At 35.7% G+C, this 17,145-nt stretch overlaps 2 protein-coding genes across 3 annotated transcripts; both read right to left on the reverse strand.

Moving 5' to 3' along the window:
* Positions 1 to 1,664: 1,664 nt before the first annotated feature.
* pgap3 (post-GPI attachment to proteins phospholipase 3) lies at positions 1,665 to 10,762 on the reverse strand. Its single transcript, XM_084434513.1, has 8 exons — positions 10,342 to 10,762; positions 8,650 to 8,747; positions 8,382 to 8,534; positions 7,469 to 7,531; positions 7,283 to 7,344; positions 7,045 to 7,181; positions 4,671 to 4,875; positions 1,665 to 2,678 (listed from the first exon to the last, which is right to left on the reverse strand). Exons 1-8 carry the CDS (start codon positions 10,544 to 10,546, stop codon positions 2,615 to 2,617), a joined length of 987 nt encoding a protein of 328 aa, XP_084290639.1. The 5' UTR covers positions 10,547 to 10,762; the 3' UTR covers positions 1,665 to 2,614.
* Positions 10,763 to 11,701: 939 nt separating this feature from the next.
* LOC311305728 (uncharacterized protein) lies at positions 11,702 to 17,123 on the reverse strand (the record flags this gene model as incomplete). 2 transcript variants are annotated; one of them, XM_084433538.1, is made up of 5 exons in its annotated part: positions 11,702 to 13,251; positions 13,430 to 13,529; positions 15,425 to 15,483; positions 15,584 to 15,752; positions 16,932 to 17,123. In XM_084433538.1, the coding sequence occupies 5 exons, from the start codon at positions 17,121 to 17,123 to the stop codon at positions 12,233 to 12,235; spliced, it is 1,539 nt and encodes a 512-aa protein (XP_084289664.1). In that variant the 3' UTR covers positions 11,702 to 12,232. The 2 variants fall into 2 exon arrangements, with proteins under 2 accessions (XP_084289664.1, XP_084289665.1); XM_084433539.1 differs by having other exon boundaries at positions 11,703 to 13,251; positions 15,584 to 15,749.
* Positions 17,124 to 17,145: the final 22 nt, after the last annotated feature.

Here is a 17,145-nt window from a genome sequence, read left to right on the forward strand (position 1 = left end):
GAAAATTCTGTGATGCTGATTTATACAGCTTAAGTTGTACCTGGAATTTTCCTTTAATTTTGTCCAAGTTTGTCCAATGTTTAATCAAAATGTCAAACTGGACCTTCTGGTGACAACTTCTTTGCAACTTAAAAAGTAGTAGATAGTGGTAAAACTCCCTCAGAAATACTGTAGCATTGACTTTCTAATCATTAACACACTCAAAAGACAGATGCGATAAATGGTTGAGTCTGATCAGTGGTCCCACCATCACTGTTCTGGATACCCTTGTTGTCCCCTCCCCCTCTATACCGCTTTTAGCCTTTCTAAACGGCTATATTTACCCTCCAGGCCGATCATGCTCTCACTCTTGTTCTGACACACACACACACACACACACACGTCTGGTTCACTATCTTTGTAAGGGACTCTCCATAGATGTAATGGTTTTTATACTGTACAAACAGTATATTCTGTCCCCTTACACTAACCCTACCCCTAAACCTACCATAACAGAAAACCTTCTGCAGTTTTACATTTTCAAAAAAAATTATTCTGTATGATTTATAAGCTTGTTTCGTTATGGGGACCTCAATTTAGGTCCCCACGGTGACACAAGTCCCCATGAGTCTGTGTGCATTCAGGTTGAAGTCCCCACCAGGATAGAAAAACATGCGCACACACACACACACACACACAAAGTGCACAAGTGACGATTTGGAACAAAGATATGTCAGGCAATCAAATGTGGTTTTGGCTCCAGTTACAATAACACTAGAATCTGTGCCAATTCATTTTAAGATGATACAAGAAATAGAGAAATAGTCTGGCACAAGCGAGTAAGAGTATGGTGGATGGTGAGAGATTTGTGGAGAAGTGATGACTTGTACATAAAAAGATAAAAATGTAAGGCATAGTGTGACAAGTGTTCTGAAAGAAAGGAGCTTACTAACATAAGGATATAAGCTGTGGTAGCCACCAGGTTGCTATAGTAATAAATGTGTGTAAATGTAATGCACTACAAGCTCAAATTGCACAGCAACTACACACACACACACACACACACACACACACACACAAATCCTTCTTCATCCCTTTTCCATTACCTTCTGTGGAAAACCAATTCTAAGTAATATTTTCATTGCAAAGGCATTCTTGGTGAAAATAAATGAAAGTCACTCAAAAATCTAACAATCAAAATGAAAATGTGTCAACAAAATAAAGCACAGAGTGATCGGATATATAAAAAAGTGTGAGGAAATGAAAAACAAAGATAAAGCAGCAACATAGAAAAAAACCATAATATGTCAAAGGAAAAGTAATTTCTTTGCTATCTCATATCATGCCATTCTTTAAATCTTCCTGCCATAAAGTCAGTCTTTTATATTCAGGCAAAAAGTAGCTCTGTGGTGGTGATATTAGACACTCTCCTTAAAGTGATTACAGGAGTAGCTGACCCAAAAATTGACTCAAGACTTTCCTCCATAGAACATAAAAGGAGACGTTTAGTAGAATGTTTTTGCACTGCTCTTTTCCGTTCAAAAGAAGCATAGTGTGAGCAGCAACCTCCAAAATAGGCAAAGAAATCACCATCATAATACTATCAGTATCACAATACTTTGCATATCATGATAGTTAAGAACTACAGTGAAATTTTGGTCTGTTACTCACATAAAGAGTCAAGTCATACTAGATACTTTTAATTGTGCTTTTTGTCATTTTTGAAGCGTGACAGTCCCTGGTCACCTTTCACTTTTATTGTACAACCATTCTGCTAAACTTCTCCTTATGTGTTCCACTGAAAATCATCTTGAATAAACATCAACAGTATTTTCATGTGTGCGTGGACTATCCATTAAAAATCTAGTGATTAAAGTGATTACTATAGAAAAACTGGGTAACTTGATATGCACTGCTACAAAAACAAACCGTCCAATCCATCACAAGTCTATGCTGGGAAAGTTCCCGCAGTGTGGAAACTAATCAGCATTGCGCTATCTGCTGGTAGCTCATGGTATTGCACCCTAGCGATTTAACCGTCCCGCGTCTCAGAAACAGAGCACACTGCTCACTCATAACCCCTTCTGAGTGCTGGTGTTCAGCACACTTATAGTGAACGGATGTTTCAAAGTAAAACTCAGTCTACCTCTGTATATCTCTGAAATATATATACACTGCAGGGTCATTAAATCACGCAACACAAATGTAGACGGATATGAATGGGAGATATGTATAACTCATGTGAAGATTTTTATCAGCAAATGTGGAGTTATTAATCAGTGCACCTTTTTAAAAGAATGCTGTGTTGATAAAGTGGCGTAGAAAGGCTAATTCACTTCTTAATTGAAGGCAAAGCTCAGTGAATGCAAACCTCAATCAGGTTTCAGTTCTACAGTACTGTGGCACATCTTTAAAACCTGACCAAACGACAACCCTTTCGGTCCAATGCAAAAATAAAAGAAAAAGTTATGGTAAAAAGAAAGTGTAAACACAAGAAAAACATTCGAATTCGAAACTTCAGCCCCAGGACACGTGCCGGAAGCCACTGCGGTTGAGGCCTGGCTCAGTCCGGCTCGCACTTGCCCTGATGGGAAGGATATCAGAGGAGGGGTTGGGGTTCTGAGACTGTTTCCTCCTAGTCCAGTTTCACTCCAGGCTTCTCTGTGTTGAGGAGGTGAAGGCTGTCGTCTATGAGAAAACTACGAGAATGAAAAAAAAAACAAGGAAAACATACACTGTAAAAAAGATTTTCAAAGTTGTAAATATAACAAAGATTATATATTACAAGAAAATACTTTTTCAGTCTTTCATGTTTAATTCAATGCGCTACTCTGCATTTCTTTAGACTATTCATTCATGAAGCTTGTTTTTGCCATGGAATAAAACAATTTAAAAGATAATTGCGACTTTTTCTCTCACAATTCTGACTTTGCAAAACATAAACTCAGAATTGCGTGATATTAAGTCAGAATTGCAAGTTATAAAGTCAGAATTGCAAGATATAAACTCAGAATGGCGAGTTATAAGTCAGAATAGCGTGATATAAACTCGCAATTTTGACCTTTTCTCTCAATTGGGAGTATATATTTTGCAATTCTGACTTTATAATTTGCAACTGTGAGTTTATATCTCGCAATTCTGACTCTATATCTCACAATTTTGACTTTATAACTCGTAATTGCAAGTTTATATCTCACAATTCTGACTTCTTTTCTTGGAATTGTGAGATATAAAATAAACTCGCAATTGAGAGTTATAAAGTCCAATTCTGAGAGAAAAGTCAGAATTGTGAGATAATAATTGTGAGTCGCAATTGCCCTTTTTATTTTTTATTCAGTAGCGGAAACAAGCTTTCATACTTTGAAATTGTTAGTCAAATTTACAAGAAAGTGAAAACTGTTTCAAAGTAAATCCTACACCAAATTTTTTCAGTAGACATGTTTCCATCCAAAGCGGATAAAGCACCATTTCCATCCCATGTGTTCAAGAGAACAAAATCATCACTTCCTGGAAAATTGGCACAAAATATCTGTAATAAACATGGAAGTTGCTGGAATAGGGGAAGCCACTGTGGCTCTTTTATCCTACATCATAAATGAATTTTTGCCTCAGAGTGCGCAGACAAAACCAATCAACACTGTCATGTTATCTTGCGTTTGGATGCCTGGTGTTTGTGAGACAGTTCTGGGAGGTCATTATACCAAATCATTTTGATGACAGACTTTGTTAGTCCAGTTATTCAATCACATCCTCTGTTGAGGCAAAGTTGCGTATTGAGGGATTTATTCAGTAAATGTGTTTCCATTGTAGTTTCTGCACATGTCGTCTTATTGGATAAAAAAAAAGATCAGACTCAATTAAGGTGCACAAGTGTTTTATGGGTTTTAGTATTCATCTTTAAAATGTATGCACATCTTGGGGTTTCCATCCAGCATTTTTTATTGTGATATCCCAAAATTTGCATAAAAATAGGTGGATGGAAACATGGTTAATGCAGTTTAATATGTGGGCAAACATTATTATCTGTAATTTAAGGAAATCAAACAATCAAAATGAAAATTTGTCAACAAAATAAAGCACAAAGTTATCGGATATATATAAAGTAAATTTAAATAGAAAAAGTATGCTATAAAATCCATGTCAAAGAATATTTTTCTCATATCATGCCAGTCATTAACTCTTCTTTTCATAAATATCAAATCAGTCTTTAATAATCAGGGCAGGCAAGAAGCAGCTTTGTGGTGGTGATACTAGACATTCAACACTGAACTGACATCAGCCGAACAATGCCACTATTGACTTTTTTAGAGCTGCTGTACAGCAGAATTTAATTCTGTTTACATCATTGATAATTACTTTCCTGTTTATAACTGTAAAGCTGCTTTGAAACAATCGCTATTGTGTAAAGCACTATATAAATAGTTTTTTTAAGAATAATTAACCTAATGGTATGAAACTTTGTAAAGGTTTTGGCACTTGCTGTGTGAACAAACAAAAGAAAAAAAAATCATGGATATGATTTGAAAAGGTTAAATGGTCCTGAAAAAATTGTCACACTTGTATTGTTCGCGGTCAAAAATGACTGCATTGGAAATGAATGGGAGACGAATTTCATCTTTAAGAAACTTTGCTACTTTGCACAAACAAAGATAACAACCAGACACAATGTGAAACAAGCCGTGCATGTGTACCTGTAGAAGAGGAAGTGGACGGGCACGGTGCTGAGGTGCCAGACGGCATGAGCGTCTAGAACCCAGAAGAGTGGAGGGAAATCCAGCAGCTCCAGCAGGGCAAGGCCATGCAGTAAAAGCACCACCATACCACACTTCCACCAGTACGGCAAAATCCTCCGGTTCAGCCAACACCAGCACAGCCACCAAAACAGGTTTATCATGCCTGTGACAGAAGCACAGGATCAGAGGGAAAGACACATGGGTTAGAAACTAATACCTATTGTATCCCATTACTGTTTGAATCTTTAAAGTATTACATAATGTAAAGCTGGTTTTGCACTAATGAATATACATATATATATATTTTTTTTTTTTGGATTGCATCCATCAGGCTCCAAAAAAAAAAATATATATATAAATCAAATGAAATTTTTGTTGTAGAGAATTTACCTGGATTACCAAAATAGGCATTATCATAGGGTTATGTTATACATAAACATATTTCAGTTAAATTTCCAGAAAATGACTATATTGTAATATAAACTGTTATACTGTGAAATAAAAATACTTTTTCAGTATGATTTAAGTCATGATGTCTACTTATTTTGGAAACGCTGCCATTTAAGTTAACACCTTTTTTCACAAATATCATATTTGTATGGTGCTTATTAATGCATAGTTTATCACACCGAACATGTACCCGGTAAAAGGTAAAATAACAACATAAACAGTGCATATATAATAAAACAAATAATTGCATACAGTAATAAAAAATATTGTGAACTGTTTTCGCTTTTCATTCTCATAATTTTATTGGGAAAAATATTTTTATGTGTAAAGATGTATGGTGTAATTTAATTTTATCAGTGCTTTGGCAATGTAAAGCTTGCAAATAAAGCTACTTGAATCTGAATCTAAAATGTCAAGTGAAGACCTTTTTGTATTTACCCAGACCTAGTATTTACACAACACTGAGTGTGTTTACATACAACAAAATGATTAAAAATGATCCAAAATAAGCACCCTGTAAAAAACTATTTTTTAGGTTTGTATGTAAATATCAAAATAACACTGCAAAGAACCTGTACATGTTTACATGAGGTTTTGAAATGATAGATCTACTTAAAAAATGTTGCAAAGCTGAACAAGCATTTACATGCAAAGATTACACTGTTCAATAAATTGACTGACTGAGCTTTAATTACATTCAATATGAAACCACATTCATTTTACTCCATTAATGTGACATTTTTCTGAATGAAAAAAATATATTAAAATATAGGTCATGACTTGATTTAATTAATTTTTTACATTTTTAATTCAATTGTATTCAGTGGGAATTGATTGGTTGTGAAAAGCACCTATTTGATTCCAGGATTTAATAAAATAGCTGAATGTAAGTTTGCAGTCGATTGTGCAAGCTTCTCCCCTGATTTTTTATTTGGATCGATGTACACTGATGAATCATTCACAATAAGATCATAAATATTTATTAAGATAATTTATTAAAGTCCCTCTGTTATGCTATTTTAAAGGTTCCTAATTTTGTTTTGGAGGTCTCCTACAATGGGTTTACATGCATCCGAGGTAAAATGGAATTGAACTGAACTGAATTGAATTGAAAATGGAAAAGGGAATCCACATCACCTCTTTTTTTTTTTACAGTGTCTAAAATGGTTCGATAAAGGATCCGGTCTCTCTAAACCCCTCCTTTCCAAGAGCCTACTCTGCTCTGATTGGTCAAATGGCCCAGTCTGTTGTGATTGGTCTACTGCTTGTAAGAAATAAACCGGCCATTATCATATCAGAATTTCGGCACCGGAGACTTCCTCAGCGCTTGATACACAGTGAATCGAACAGTAACGATGGCATTGGCTTTACCATATCAATTTGAGCCCGAGTCTTCATCCTTTGGAAGTGCATGCAAAGTAGATTTGCTTTCGCAGCTCAGAAAACTGCGTCTCTTCAAAGTGTCGACAAAACGAACCAAACTCTTCTAGGCCTCAGATACAACTAGTGTTTGAGGGCGGGTCAAAGTAGACGTTGTTCGCGGGCAGCCAATGAAGACCATAGATGGCATTATGCAATTTTTTTACAAACCTACTGTACATAGGTTCTATTTTGGGAGACAATAACTCCATTTATCGTGCACTTTGATCTTTGAAGCTTTCAGACCTTTGACATTCACAAACAGCTCTATTACACACTAGATGAAAGGTAATATCCGAAAAAGCATAATGAGGCACTTTAGTCCATTCATCACCTTTCCCCCCCAAAAAACAAAAAAAACACTTGTACCATTTTTACATGACCTAACACGTTATCAGCCTATCATAATCACTGTAAAATCATGCATGTCAACACACTTACTGTGGAATTCACAACACCTTACCTATAGTGGCATTGGCAGCCATGTTGTACCCGTAGTCAAAACTGACGAAGGTCAGATATGACACATGAGACGTGAAGGCCAGAATGAGCAGAACTCCCACCATACTGGAAATTGCAGGCCTGCGCAAGCCCAGCGTCCTGAAACAGAAATATTAATCCTCAAATCACCATCATAAACAGAGGTCAACAGCACTGCATATTGTCAATCGACCGTTTATGAGCATTTCCTGTTCACGCACCTGACGCAGCACAAGTAGATAGAGTAGAGAATGACAGCTGACGCACAGAAGTAGTCCATCTTCTATTAAACAAAGACAGAAAATCTCTATCAATGCTTTGGACAAATATTTTTGTCATTAATGTTAATCCAAAAATGCATTTTTTTTTTTTTTAATTTGTCTTTGAATCATTTTTTGAAAGGTTACCTCTGTTAGATAGGTGTCTCTCGTGTGGAACACTGTAGACCAGAACCACGCATTCAGCGAAATCTGCACAGAGACACAAACATGCTTGAGCACCACTTACATTTACAGTGGGGTCCAGTTTCACTTGAAGAAAAAGTGTGTTTTGTATTTTTCTGGTTGATTTTTTATTTATTTGATCACAATAACAATATAAACTGAAAATTATATATCATGAATTTCAGAATGTCTTAGTATTAGACCAGTATTAGATGAACAAAACTGATCATGTGATCCAGCATGATTTCCTAATGTTCCAAAGAGGATCTGACCATCTATACAACATGATCAGAGTCACCGGATCAACGCCACTAGTGAAATAGTGAAAAATCCTAATATTTCCCCCCTTATTTACACCAGCGATTTCAACCCGCGATTTTGAGACTGCAGTTTTAAGGAGAAAATACTCAGCAATGGTGTTGACATGAATTTGCACATGGTTTATCTTAAAGCATATTAAAAACACCATATAAACAACATTAAAAGCTTGATTTTCGCCACAGAGGGACTTTAAGTACAACATAACACAGTAACAATTCAAAAGTAATGTCTTATGGACCAGTGTGTTAGTCAACACCCACTTTGACCAATTTAGTGAGTCATTCAAACTGAAACTCATGAGTTTGAAAATGATTTGAGTCATTTTGACATTTGACATTAATTGAACAAGTTCATGCAAATGCAATTCCAATGGTTGTGCTTTATGTTTGCTTTGCATGTAGGCCTAACCAGTGAGAACATCACAATAGGAAGACACGTTATCTATTTACTGTCTTATTCCACACCACTAGTGCTGCTCGATTAATGGTATTTCAATCATCATCATGTTAATAAAACAACATTCTGGGTACTAGTGCTAGTGCAGACACTGTCTCACCAGTGAGAAGGCGGTGATGGTGTGGTACATGGGGCTCTGACGAGGGACGGCGCTTCGGTATCTCAGCAGCATCAGCAGACACGCCAGACCATTGAGCAGAGACGCCAGTGCAGATGCAGGCTCCTCAAAACACAGGAAACGGGCAAACGGCCACTAGACAAAGACACAAATAGAATCAAGGTAAAAAGTACAGATTTTATTTTAAAGGCTCATAATGATGATGATCACTAAAATTGGTCTCCTTTCACATTGGTTGACAAACACTGACCTTCCCGTGAAACTGTGGTACACTGTATCCCTCTGCCTGGTACAGACCCACCGTGGTCCACATGCACTGATACCTGCAGTCATCACGACACGTCCAGCCTGAAACATCACGGACTTCAAATCATCCATTGCACAGGAAAGGTTTCAGGACTAAATTTATTCTGACATTTCATACATTTATAATACTAATCAGATCTCATCAAAAGTTTTATTATACACACAATTAATCGGAAGTCTGAACACGGTCTAATCAACATTATGACACAAATTCCGTCGATTGAGCTTGAGATTGAGCAACCCTTTTCAGCAGCGCTGGTTCCGGAAGTATTCTCATTCATTTATCCCATAGGGATTTTAAAATAGTCTTTGTTAAAGAGTTATAATATGAGCCAGTAATCAAGCCAATCCGATACGAGGTGAACCACAACACTACAAACTTGATTTGAAGCAAAAACGTTTTTGAAAATCGGACAAAAAGACGGTTTTAGCGAGGGAAATAACTACAATGCCAAAATTGATGGAGGAATATAAAACTACTCAATTACAAATGTTCATTTATAATAATTTATATTTATAAAAACAATTTATTTTAAGTTTATTTCAAAATATGCATATATCTAGTAGTCAACATTTGAAGTGGATCAAAAAAGTTCATCAAAGTTGTCCTAAGACAAGAGCGGGTATTGTTCAAAATTCACGTATAACTTTGATGAAAGGTTTTGATCCACATATCCAATGTTGACTACTGTACTTTATACAAACATTTCAGTATTTTGAGAGCATAGGGATATTGACTCAAATATGTCATTCGCATTCTGAAGGGACAGAACTATCTGTTTTATTATTTGTTTGTTTGGTTTCATAGTTTTAATTACTTTTTAATATATATAAACGATAAATGTTTGGTGTTGGTCTCTAATGCTCACCACGGCTGTATTTATTAGATAAAAAATACAACAAAAACTGTACAAAAACCTGATGAATTACAATTAAGGTAGTATTAAATTATATATATATATATATATATATATATATATATATATATTTTTTTTTTTTACGTGCCACTCAGGACTTTCTGTGCCAATTCTTCTTACCCCAAGGCTCTATTTTTATCTTTTAACTTAAAAATAAAAACAATATATATTTTTTAATCCACAAATAAAAAGATTAATCCCTCAAGTGTTATTTTAGTTTTGTTAGTCATTTCATTATGTGATTTTTGCATTTTTTGTTGTTAAATATTGCTATTTAGAATTCATTTATTTTATTTTATTTTTTAATTATCTCCAGTTAATTATTTTAGTGATTCAACTTATTGCAGTATATTGCCCAAAGCAACATTTCTCATCTTACCCTTCTTTCAAAAGGACTAAAAAAAGCGGTTGCTATCTAGTTTAACTGGTCTACCAGCCTGCTGGTTTAGTTTAACTGGTCTCCAGCATGACAAAACCCCTCTAAAGTGCCCAAAACCCCCTTGAAAGTTTTTGTCTTGATTTGCATATTTTCATACTCATATCAAGATGTGCATTAACACATCAGTTCAATAAAATGTGTCCATGCATACTTTAGTATACAAATTCTTAATTTAATTTATAAAAATAATATGACATATTTTCAATAGAGATTTTCAGTTTGCAGAACACTGGTTGGTTAGTAGTGCTCCCCAATACGAATAGGTTAGTATAGTACATACCTGTGAGTGCCATATATGGAGGTTGAGCGGACTGGAATCCGCGCAGTCGGGCCCCCGTGCAGTTCGTCCGGACACATTGTTTGACGCAGTCGCGGTAGACTGGCTCTTTGTCCCCCTGAGAGGCGCTCGCAGGAACGGACAGGAGAAACACCGCGGCCGCTAGAAACATCAGGCGCGTCATGCTGCTGTCAGTCCGTCCGGTCATAAGGCACGACAGTTCAACATCAGGCCATTACAGCGAGTCTAGTGAGAGTCTCATTGACCGAGCATGACAGTATTCTCCGCCACAGTGTCTTTTGTCGTCAGTTATAAATAAGCACCTTTCATTCGCTGCCCGGACAACAAGTTCCATAGACAAACCACAAGCGAAATGTTACATTTCACTTAAAGACAAACCCGGAAGTGCAAAATCAGCGCGCATGCGCATGTCTCTCACTTTCTCTCTTCTACACTACACACAATTATTTATCTGGCAAATGAATGAATGAATGAATGATCCCAATCGAAAATTATTACATTCATTTAAAAAATTGATTTTTTTGTTGTTGTTACAATTGAAAAGCATGATTGTTTATATTGTATATATAATGATTGTGTAGCTCTGCAGAAAAACAAACAAACAAAAAAACATTCATTTTCAAAAAAATATGCACGAGCTTCAGCTACCGTTACCTACTGGTTGGTTACACTCCTATGCAAATAGTTTTATAAAAGTCGAGAGAACCTGAAAATATTAATATATGATATGCTCATTTACAAAACTTTTTTTTATTTTTTTTAACTCATTTATAATTATTATACGTGCGGTCTTTATGGTCTCAAATGAACAGAGATAACACTGAATATTTGTATTTTATACATTAATTTGTCGAACTGAAGGAGCATTTAAAATGAACTACTGCAGACAAAATGGTTATTAACTGTGTATTAAAACGGTATACTAAAACATAAAATAAATGCTCAGGATATAGAAATACATTTTATGTAAAAAATAAATAAATAAAAACACCACCACCTCATGTCACATATCATTCAACTACCATAATACAGAAGGATAATACCAGTATTGTTTCTTCATATAGGGACAATGTTCTTAAAGAGCAATCCTTAACTTATAAACTGTGACCCCCAAAAATGTCTGAAATAATCTTTGAAAACATTATTTTCTCAGAGATATAAGGATCACAGGGGGAAAAGAACACCCCACAAACATGACCTAAAATATTAATTAAAATTAATTAAATAATTTTCCATACCAGAAATATGCAGACTATGCATTTCTCCTGTTTTTGCAGTCTTCACCAACATAATGCATTATCATTTATAATTAAAGGCAGATGAAGGTACTCACACAATATATTCAATAACAATGTTTTATTGAAAACTGTATTTGGCAACATTTTCATGAATCAAATATAAATTATTTGACAGAAAACATGGCAACAACAGTAATAAAGTACTGGACCATATGGATGCCATCTTATGCTTTAAATAGTTTGTCTTAATAAAGGTTTTAAACACCTCGCTCATCTGTAGCTGTAAATAATAATTAATTCGAATTAGACAAATATAATAATTAGACTTACAAAATAAATAATTAATGGTATCTTTTGCATAAGGCGTCAATATCAGGGGTTACAGATGATCAGAACTGTAGATACCATAACCTAGTATTTTGTCTGTGGTTCTGATAACTATCTTGTGTTCCATCAAACATAAATATGACTGGCATATAAAGAGCTTTTTCAATTAGGATCCACATGTAAAGAAAGGTACAAAATATAATATTAATGTGATTGTAGCTATCTTCTTCAATCATTTATAAACCAAAGAAAAATGGGCTCAAAATATCTCTATAATGACAAATGTGATCACCACCTACACACCACGTTTAAGCATAAACGCATTTGTGCAATTTAAGATTACGAGGATCTGCGTATCTCTTTCCGCATTTATCGCAGATGTACTGCTTCCCCCCTCCGTGCACGTGGCGTTTGTGAGTACGCAGGTGACTACCTTGACTGAAACACTTGCCACAATACTCACAATTGTACGGCTTCTCGCCGGTATGGACCCTCTGGTGCAGCTTCAGACTGTTCGTATTGTTAAACCACTTATCGCAGTAATTGCAGCCGAAGGGTTTCTCTCCAGAGTGAGTGCGTCCGTGTGAAATGAGGCTACTCTGCTGACTGAAGCTCTTCCCACACTCCTTGCAGCTGAAAGGTTTTTCCCCCGTGTGGATCCGTTTGTGGATTTTCAGATTGACAGCCTGGCGGAAGGTCTTGCCACACAGGTCACAACTAAACGGCCGCTGGTCCGTGTGGATGCGCTCGTGGTTTTTAAGGTTGACGGCGTGGCGGAACGCCTTCCCGCAAGACACGCAGGAGTACGGTTTCTGACCCGTGTGGATGAGCTGATGCGTTTTTAGCGTGATGGCCCGTGTGAAGCTTTTCTGACATATTGAACATCGAAACTCCTTTTCACCTGTATGGGTGAGTTGGTGCCTGGCGAGATTTTGAGCAATGTTGAATCTTTTCCCGCAAACGTTGCAGCTGAACGGCTTTTCGCCCGTGTGGATTATTTCGTGGGTTTTGAGATGCGCGGCTTTCCCGAAGCATTTGCCGCAGACTTTACAAACAAACGGCTTTTCTCCTGAGTGGACTCGATGGTGGTCAGACAGACTCTGTTTGTGGGCGAAAGCCTTGCCACAGAGGACACAGCCGAAGGGCTTTTCTCCAGTGTGAATGCGCTGATGTGATCTGAGGTTGCTTTGAGAAGAGAAACTCTTGCCGCACTCGGAACAAATAAAGGATCTCTTTCCAAAGAGAGTAGCGGCGTCTTGAGGATCTTCACTGCTCTCTTCTTGCAGAACAGATGCAACTCTGTCTTCTGAAGAAGTGTTGAAGTGACCTGACAGGAGAGCAATCGAAATCATTGGCTAAATATCTGTTTATTACAGCAAAAAATATTTTGGCACTTTGCCATATACATTTTGGATTCAGCATGTTATTCATAAGATTGATAACTTTTGGACCGATTCATTAGACAGACTGTCTCATTCATTTGTGAATTAACATTATTAACGTACCACTGCTGATGGACTTCAAGTCAACTTTTCCAAATTCATTTCTGATCGTCACAGCCAACGTCAGTGGGGATTCTGGACGTTCTTCTGTGGCCTCATCAGACTGCGAGAATGAAGTAGTTATGTAATTAATCAATCATAAAATAGCAGAGCAATTCAGTGACTTTTCTCTTATAAGACTTATAACTGTTTCTGTTTCATGGTTTTATGAAGATGTATTGTTGAATGAGTTAGAAGCAAAATTTTACCCACAAATAAAAATTCAAAATGCACTACTTTTTCAGGATATTCTTCAAGAAAAGTTATTTTTGTGTTCCACAGATCATAAGGCGTAAGGATTACTAAATGATGACAGAATTTTTCATTCATTTTTTGGTGAACTATTCCTGTAAACCAAGCTAAAGCTAATCTAACGAACAACAGAGCAAATGTTCAAAGACCAAACAGTCTCAATTTAGTTGAAAAAAGAGAAGTCAACATTTCACCCTTGCTGCCACCTTTTAATGAAGCATTGCAGATTCAGGCTGTTGATTGTCTTTTTAATTGGAAAGTGAAAGTTTATTTATAGTATATAAAAAAACATTCTGGAGTAATATTTATGTTTCATAAATTTGACTGTTTTTGAGCAGCATCAGCACCAGTTACATTCCATTCATTCCAATGGAGAAAATACAGGTTATTATCAGTTCATGTGTTCTTGTAAACTCATATAATGATAAATTCAAATATAAATTATGAATATTGAAAAAAAAAATTTGTTCTTGCACCACAGTGGTTTTGCTGTAGTTCTTGTAATATTTGAAATTTCAAAGAATTTCTCAACTTTTTTATTAAAAGGGGGAAATGCAGTAATCCCATAGTATTAACACATTAGCATTCAAAACTTTAATGTTCACTCATTAATGAGAAGATACAATATGGTTTTAGTGAAAAAGAATGACATTTTGACTGTTTTATAAGCTCACATTCCACCAGGTCAAAACTGACCCGGAAATAAAAAAGGTGTACATTTTTTAATGCATTAGGAGGGTTAAGTGTACATGCTCTTTATGTACATAAGGCCTAATCAACTGGTGGACTGCAGGTTAAATCTGACCTGTTTGAAATTTGATGTGCCTTATTTGAGGTTGATTACTTTTGTTATGGTTAAAAACAAACTCAACAAAATCTATTTTATGCATGTGTATCTATCTCATGTCTCCTAAATAAGACTGTAACACTGTGATCTGTGGTGAATTGCTCAGTGCATTTCAACTGGCAGGCATTGTTTAAAATCAGTGTGGCACCTTTTATTATGCCATCAAATAATTCCCCCAAAAAGTACATAATAGACAACTGAAATGTCTGTTTCAACTACAACAGAATGACAGGTACTTGTGTGTACCAATACCGGTGTGTTTATTATGCAACACGACTGTAAGCACAGTGAAGGTGTGCAATGCGAACCTGCCATACTCTTCCTGTTAAAGGGGTGGTATAATGCCCTTTTCACAAGATGCAAAATAAGTCTTTGATGTCTCCAGAGTGTGTTTGTGAAATTTTAGCTCAAAATACCCCACAGAACAGATATTTTATATCGCATGTTAAAATTGACACTTTTTGAGGGTGAGCAAAAACGCACCGTTTTTGTGTCTTGAGCGTCATAACTTTGCAGATGTTGTTTATGCTCAAACAGCAACATTACACACTAACTAAAGTTAGAAAAGTGAAATCATAATCAACCACCCCTTTAAAACATCAGCTAGCCTACATAAATGCAGTTTCTGGTTGAATGTTCTGCTAAGTGGAAATGTTTAATACGACTAATAATAATAAAAATTTTTTTTAAAAAAAATAGCTATAAACATTAATATTATGTAGTAAACAAATGTTATACAACAGTGTTCTGTTGATAGTAGATTTCCGTTGATAAAATATTCTGGCTCGCCCACATGCCCTTATTTTTATATTTTGGTAAATTAAGCTAAATAGCCTTGATGTACATGTTGTTCAGTTTACCTCATTTCTTGTTCTTGTCTCAAGGATTCTTGCACTTCCATCATAAGAATGTTCCTCTTCTAAAATGTACAAATGATTTAAAATTATATTAAGCGATACACCCTTGGACAGAAATGTAATAATACTTTATGCCTATGAAGACAGAATGTGATTTCTTACCAAGTCCTCCAACAGACAGAATGTTCAAGATACTGCCGGGACGTTTTGCCCTCTTGCCTGAAAACGTTTTACACTCTAGGTCCAACAGAAATTTGGTTTCATCAACGAGTTTGATTATTTTCCCAAGAGCCTCGTTGCCCAATACTTCCATGACTGATGCAAACTGCTTCTGAAAGAATAAATAATTACAAATTAATAGTGATAGACCAATATACCAGCTGATTAATTAGGCACTATTTGGCCATTTTTAAAGATTTTTAGCCAGTTCATTCTAATTAGTCAGTTTCAAAATCTTCAGCCTGGTCAATTGATTTAAAAAAAAAAAAAAATGTTTTTGTCTTAAACAAGTTATTTAATTCCAACAATTTTTATTCATTATTTGCTATTATCAAACTAGATTGTCTCTATTAATGTACGGAAGCTTGTTTCTGCCACAGAGTAAAAAAATATAATTGCAACTTCTCAAACTGTTTTTTCCTCCAATTCTGAGTCAATATCTCACAATTCTGACTTTTTTATCTATTTTATATCTCAGAACTGTGAGACATAAACTCGCAATTCTGAGAAGAAAATATTTCGTGAGATAAGTCTCAAGAACCCTTTTTTATTTTGTTATTCTAATCTGTGGTGGAAAAAAAACAGAATTGCGAGTTGTAAACCCTCAATTGTGATAAGTAAAAGAGTTGAAATTTATTTTTATTTAATTTTTTACTCCTTGGTTAAAATTTCCCTGATAACAAAAGCAAATCAATAATATATATATATATATATATATATATATATATATATATATATATATATTTTTAGACATTGGATTGAGTCTGATATATTATTAGTTGGTCAGCTGTTTAATTATAATGATCAACTTGAGTATTAATGAACTATGTCTTAAATTTAAGTGCCATATTTCAGTTAAAGAAAAGAATACTGTATCGTCATGAATTCTATCTCTGGGCGCTTGGTGTAATACTGTTGGATCGTTCTCATGTGAGTGACAGGTTGCCCCGCCCTCCCGCCAGTAAACACGTCATCAGAGAAGAGATGAGATGTCGTTGCAAGAAAAAGGGGATGCTATTTTGATTAAAGATTACAAAGGCACATTATTTATTTATTTATTTTTAAATAATGATGTCCGACTCCGTGGGTAAATAATTTAAAATAAACACAATGATATCCCCCAAGAAAGAAAACTTTGATATGGTGATGCGTTCACGTGCGTTGAGACTTGCGCTAACTGTGCACTGATCTTTATACTATATGCACTCACGCGCTTATATGGCTTTGAACGCGTCGCATGTTTAAGGTTACAGGCCGCAGATCTCTAAACAGCATCATCTTACAATCTCACCATTCTCTCCTCCTTTCCCCTCTTCATTCTTGACCCAGTCTCCTCGTCTTCACACTGGTCGCTGGCAATATCACTAATGATAAATGACAGTCTCTCCTCTTCCATTAGTTTGTACATTTCAGCGATCGCGGCGTGAACTAACGCCTCCACCACTGACGCCAGATGCGTCTGTAACGCAACACAGCGAGACATTCTGCCTGAAACTAAAACTCAC

Source organism: Rutilus rutilus, assembly GCF_951802725.1.
Source record: "Rutilus rutilus genome assembly, chromosome: 16".
Lineage (NCBI taxonomy): Eukaryota > Metazoa > Chordata > Actinopteri > Cypriniformes > Leuciscidae > Rutilus > Rutilus rutilus.

Coding starts and splice junctions, on each gene's coding strand:
- pgap3 (XM_084434513.1), bottom strand. CDS start 10,546: ATGACCGGACGGACTGACAGCAGCATGACGCGCCTGATGTTTCTAGCG. Junction 7,345..7,468: donor GAGACACCTATCTAACAGAG/GTAACCTTTCAA, acceptor TTTGTTTAATAG/AAGATGGACTACTTCTGTGC. Junction 4,876..7,044: donor GGCTGCCAATGCCACTATAG/GTAAGGTGTTGT, acceptor CTTCTGTCACAG/GCATGATAAACCTGTTTTGG.